General features: G+C 54.4%; 1 protein-coding gene across 4 annotated transcripts in view; it reads right to left on the bottom strand.

Moving 5' to 3' along the window:
- Positions 1-2,662: 2,662 nt before the first annotated feature.
- lrrc4ba (leucine rich repeat containing 4Ba) overlaps positions 2,663-6,013 on the bottom strand; it is a 225,889-nt gene continuing 222,538 nt past the window's right edge. For all 4 annotated transcript variants that reach the window (XM_038783485.1, XM_038783484.1, XM_038783486.1 and 1 more), the window contains one exon: positions 2,663-4,770. In XM_038783485.1, the coding sequence (XP_038639413.1) occupies positions 2,753-4,720 (1,968 nt within the window). In that variant the 5' untranslated portion in view covers positions 4,721-4,770 and the 3' untranslated portion in view covers positions 2,663-2,752. The remainder of the gene's footprint in view (positions 4,771-6,013) is intronic.

The raw sequence follows: 6,013 nt of genomic DNA, 5'->3' as shown, positions 1-6,013 counted from the left end.
AACGGGTTTTCCTGTCTTTGAATAACGTTTTGTCACCTATCACATTTCACAGTCAAATACTGGAGGAGATCGGCCTTTCTATTTTTTTTTATACATATATCAACCTCAAGACAAACCTTAAAATACTGAAGAATCACAAAAGGAGGGATTCAGTGGTCTTCATACCTTTGATGTTGATAATATTGGCTATACCTAATAATAATCGGCAAGAAAATAAACTGTCCAAGGGATGATTGCTCTGAATTCTTTGGGCTCCGCACTCAACTCTTAATTATCTTGCCTTGTCGAGGAAGAGTTAAAAAGGGTGAAGGATAAAAGAATGATGGGAATGGATTAATCGGAGTGAAACGCTAGCTCCACCCCCACCCCCCCCCCCCGCCCCCTCCGTTCCACCAACCCGGGAGCCACTGAGCCCGACCCACCCTTGCTCGAACGGGAGGCAGGTACTGAAATCTGGGAGAGCTATGAGGGAAGCAGCCAAGAGGCCTGAGGCTGGGAAATTGGGTTCATCCCACTCGACGCGTCCCTCGACTAAAGGGTTGAGGTTCACGGTAGAACGGGCACTGTAGCGCCCGGGCCAATCCCTGCTCCCACCCCTCTGCCTTGCCCCACAGAGTGGGGTTGTTGACAAGCGAACAGGAAGGAGCCCCCATTGCACTGGACCATTAGAAAAAAAAAAACGACTCGCGTCAGACGTAACCGTCTTTTGCCATAATGAGTTCAAAACGTGCACGTGACCCGCTCCCCTTCCTTCTGAGAGGAACCCGCGTTTCTCACAATCCAACGTCCAAATCTGCTGCTCCACCATGTCCGCTTGCAGCCGTAAATGTCGCTCGCGAGGGGTTGGGCTCAGTCGCAAGGGTCAAATCGAGGCCTTGCAGTCTATCTGTAAAAATGGGCGTTGGATAAATTGGTTGAGACTCATTCTCGGATTCCCAGAGCTCTACGGGCAGTGTGGTCACATGTCTCGAAGGGAAAAGACAGGAAGGCCCAGGAAATGTCACCAAAAGGTCTGTCATTGGGTACTTCCTGAAAGAAATCCACTGCAGTTCCCCCCCCACCCTCCAAGGTTTCAGAGCCAATCCCCCCCCTCCCCCCCCAACCCCAACTCCCACCCACCCTTCCCCATAAGACCATGAAGCCTTGCGTGTGATAATCTCCAATAAAGTCTTGGACTTATTGCCGCCAGATTAGCTGAATTTAGCAACACTGTTCTTCCATAGCTTTGCACCGCAGAATTCCTGATGTCGGTTCCCCACTTGCAACACGGGTTTTCAGAACATCCAAGGCCGCCACTTCCCCCTGAAGCATCCACGGACGGACCGCCGGAGGGCGATCTTGGAATCTGACTCGTTTGCATAACACAAATGGAAATGTATCAGCGTCTGGCCAGGCTCCGGTGGTACCGGGCCTTCACGATTTCCCGTGAAGATTATCTCACATGTCTCAGTTAGGTGTGCACTGGCCTCTTGAAATCTGGGGTCATTTGGAAGGTCAGCCAGGTTATTCACTGGTGATTGTGAATGGCTGCAATCCGGAGGGAAGAATCGGGAAAATAGATGTTGGAATGGGATGTGAAGAGGCAACGCTGGCTTTGACGGGTGGGACACTGCAAATGGCTGCCAGGCTGGACAGGATAGAGTCAGAGTGTGGGACTGATGGGACACTGCAAATGGCTGCCAGTCTGGACAGGATAGGGTCAGAGTGTGGGACTGATGGGACACTGCAAATGGCTGCCAGTCTGGACAGGATAGGGTCAGAGTGTGGGACTGATGGGACACTGCAAATGGCTGCCAGTCTGGACAGGATAGTCAGAATGTGGGACTGATGGGACACTGCAAATGGCTGCCAGGCTGGACATGAGAAAGTCAGAGTGTGGGGCTGATGGGACACTGCAAATGGCTGCCAGTCTGGACAGGATAGGGTCAGAGTGTGGGACTGATGGGACACTGCAAATGGCTGCCAGTCTGGACATGTGAAAGTCAGAGTGTGGGACTGATAGGACACTGCAAATGGCTGCCAGGCTGGACAGGATAGAGTCAGAGTGTGGGACTGATGGGACACTGCAAATGGCTGCCAGGCTGGACAGGATAGGGTCAGAGTGTGGGACTGATGGGACACTGCAAATGGCTGCCAGGCTGGACAGGATAGGGTCAGAGTGTGGGACTGATGGGACACTGCAAATGGCTGCCAGGCTGGACAGGATAGGGTCAGAGTGTGGGACTGATGGGACACTGCAAATGGCTGCCAGGCTGGACAGGATAGGGTCAGAGTGTGGGACTGATGGGACACTGCAAATGGCAAAGTTGAGCAAATGGGCCAATGGAAACAATGCAAATGATAGCCCAGTGAGGAAAAGGACCTGCAGAGAGAAGGAGGGACAGAGAGAGAAGCAGAGAGGAAAGAGAGAGAGAGAAACGGAGAGCGAAGGAGAGAGAGAGAGAGAGAGGGAGGAAGAGAGAATGCAAATGATTGTCGGCCTAGCCTGGGACTGTGGGTCCATTTGTACAAGTCAGTAAAGTGGACTGATTGACAGCTACACACCTTAATCTGCCAAACCAGTCCTGGACCGTAATTCGGGAGGGTAGGATGGGAAGGGTTCTGGGGGTGGCGGATCGGAGGGGGGGCGAGAGTTGGAGGTGCAATAAAACGTTCAGTTCTGCAGAGTCAGCTACTCATTCCCCTTCGCTGTGTTCTTAAAAAAATTTTTTTTCCACTTAAGCATCGAGTTGAGAGACCAGCGGTCCCGTTATTAAATCTGCGTCTCTTGCACGTTCTCTTTCGAGCTGGATTTAAAGAGTAGCGGTTCGTGCACAGAGTTGTGAAGCGGGTTTTTGGTGCAGTTCAGGGCGCCGCCCCCTCCCCCGCCACCGGTGGCGGTGGTGTTATTGTTGTAGTGGGCCTTGTAGGCCGTGTAGTGGTTGAGGTGCTCGTGGTCGACGGCCGGGAGGGTCAGGCAGTTGTCGCCGGGCGTGGCCTCCGCCATGTCGTCCTCCACGTTGATGATCTCGATGGTGCGGGTCTGGCCGTGGTGCTTGTGCAGCTGGTGCTGCTTGCGCAGCTTGTAGAAGATGATCAGCATGACGGCGGCCATGAAGGTGATGGCGACGAAGCAGCCGATGATGATCTTGGTGGTCTTCATCACGTCATCCAGGCCCGCCATGATGTTGTCGGTCATCTCCGTGGTGATTGGCACCGTGAAGGCCTTCTCGGTGGACTTGGTGCTGCGGGGGGTGAGGGAGGTGGTGGAGTACGGCGTCTCCCAGTGGCCGGAGGGGGTAGGCCCAGGCTCGCGCTCCGTCGACTTGGGCTCGTCCACCACCTCTACCGTCTCCACCGTCACCGTGGTGAAGTAACTGTAGCTGTTGCTGCTGTCCACGGCCGAGACGTTGAGGGTGGCCGAGGCGGTGGCATTGCCGGCAGAGTTGCTGACCAGGCAGGTGTACAGGCCCGTGTCCTGCATCGTCACGTTGGTGAAGTTGAGCGTGCCGTCGTGCAGCACCGAGATGCGCACCCGGTACGAGCCGTGGGTCATCAGCGTGCCGTTGGGGGTCATCCAGTTGACCGAGGTCATGGAGGTGGCCGCCCGGCACTTGAGCTCGGCCGCCATACCCTCGGTCACGTTGAGGTCGGTGGGGGGCTCGACGATGACGGGCGCGTAGCACGTGAAGTGGCTCTGGTCCAGCTCGCCGATGTAGCGGGCCTTCAGGTTGGGCGGCGAGTGGCAGCGGGCGCAGCAGGTGGTGTTGCTGGGCACCGTCTCCTTGAGCCACCAGCTGAGCCACAGGACGTCACAGTTGCAGTGCCACGGGTTGTGATTGAGGTGGACCCGTTCCAGCCGGTGCAAGGGCGTGAACAGGTCATGGGGCAGCGACGTCAAGTTGTTGTGCGACAGGTTGAGCTCCTCCAGTGACTGGAGGTCGTCAAAGGCGTTGCGCTCTATCAGCTGAATCTGGGCATGCATGAGCCACAACTTGCGCAGGTTGGTGAGGCCCTGGAAGGAGCCAGGCTGGATCACCTCCAGCCGGTTGCCCGAAAGCTCCAGCTCCTCCAGCTTGATGAGGGGCGTGAGGTTGGGGATCTCCACCAAGTTGCACATTCCCAGGTTGAGGTACCTCAGGTTGATCAGCCCCTCAAAGGCCGCGTCGGAGATGTACTCCAGCTTCTTCAGCTCGCCCAGGTCCAGGCGCCGCAGCGAGGGCACCCGGTTGAAGGCGTAGGAGGGGATGCTCTCGATGGGATTGTTCCTCAGCCAAAGTTCCCGGAGCTTCGACAGGTACTCAAAGGCCCCGCTGGGCACGGTGGTGAGCCGGTTGTCAAAGAGCTCCAGCGTGTTGAGGTTGGTGAGACCATTGAAGGCGCCGACCTCCACTTGCCGAATCAGATTCTTGCTGAGCTGCAGGATCTCCAGGTGTCGTAGCTGCTTGAAGGTGTCCGCCTTGATGACCTGGATAATGTTCTCCTGCAGGTTAAGGTAGCGGGTGTTGGTGGAGATGCTATCGGGGACCTCGCGCAGCTCGTAGCGGGTGCAGATCACCTTACTGAACTGGTTGCTGCAGGAACAGCCCTTGGGGCAGACGTGCGACTGGACCACCCCACTCAGTAGTGACAAAGTCCAAAGGGTCAAAACTACGAAACGGCTAACAGTCCTGCCAATGTTGAATCTCATCCTCTGTGTTCGATATGCCTTCGTCATCATCTTCATCATCATCGCTTCCATTCATAATTTATCAATGATTCTTGACCAAACCATCCAGATCTCTCTGTGGGCTGAAAGAGACAGGGGCGTTAAAGAAGATCATTTCAGCGAGGCACACATTTTAACATGACAGACATTAGATGCTCTTGGTGTAGTCCATGCACAGTGGTCATTGGAATAGGAGGAGGCCATTCAGCCCCTCGATCCTGCTCCATCATTCAACATGGTCTTGGCTGGTCTTTGGCCTTAGGCCACATTTTGCCCCACATCCCTCAATACCAACTGGTTAACAAAAATCTATCGACCGGCGGTCAAAAACTAACAATTGATTGATTGTTCTTTGCCGAAGAATTTGACCCCTGCAGAGCTCTGGCTCCCGGTTTTAGACTATGGGTGGGATTCTTTGCTCCCACATTGGCTGTTGAATGGCTTGCTCTGTTTTCCATGGGTAGGGTCCCAGCCTAGACTCCTCAACCAATGGAAATAGTTTCTCTCTGTCTGCCCCATCTGTTCTACATTTGGCTTGGAAACTTCAATTAAATACCCCCTTACCGTTCCAAATTCCAGACAATCCAACCCTAACTTGTTTTGCCTCTCCCGAGGTTTAATCCTTGGCGTCCAGGTTTCATTCTGGTAAATTCGGCCCATCGAGTCTGCACCCACTCTCTGAAAGAGCACCCTACCGATGCCCACTTCCCCGCTCTATCCCTGTAAGCTCATCTATCTTGCACACCCCTGGACACTCAGGGGCAATTTAGCATGACCAATCCACTAGGTGCCCCCTTCATTTCCCTTCACGCTTAAATGCATCTCTGCATTGCACTCCGTCCCATGGCCAACAGACAAAGAACATTCTAGATTTCACGATGCTTTGTATGAAAAAGTGCTTCCTGACATCCCCCCCCCCCCCCCCCCCTGTATGGTCTGGCTCTAATTTTAAGGTTAACCCCATCCCCAAGTTCAAGTCTCCCCCAACAGAGGCAAGGGATTCCTCGATCGACCCCGATTGACTCTGAGCAGAATTCTCCAGTCCCGCCAAAATTGCTCGCCCGTGCCGCTGCCGGGGTCCCTGCAATAAGGGTCAGCCTCTGGCAGGACTGGAGGATCACGCCGAGATGAAGGGTGGGAGAATTCCATGCTCCGTCTTAAAACACCTGCCCAGCTGTTACAACTCCTGCTCTTTACCATCTGCCACTGGGGCATGGTGGAAGGATTTGGAGGTGAACACTCATCCTGTCTGGCCACTTTTTGAATGTGCCTGGAGTGGGACTCAGGCTAAGAACTACAGGCTCAAAGACAGGGACGCTAATCACT

Source organism: Scyliorhinus canicula, chromosome 23 (assembly GCF_902713615.1).
Source record: "Scyliorhinus canicula chromosome 23, sScyCan1.1, whole genome shotgun sequence".
Lineage (NCBI taxonomy): Eukaryota > Metazoa > Chordata > Chondrichthyes > Carcharhiniformes > Scyliorhinidae > Scyliorhinus > Scyliorhinus canicula.
Note: the sequence above shows the minus strand (reverse complement) of the source record. Positions and strands in the feature narration are given on the sequence as shown.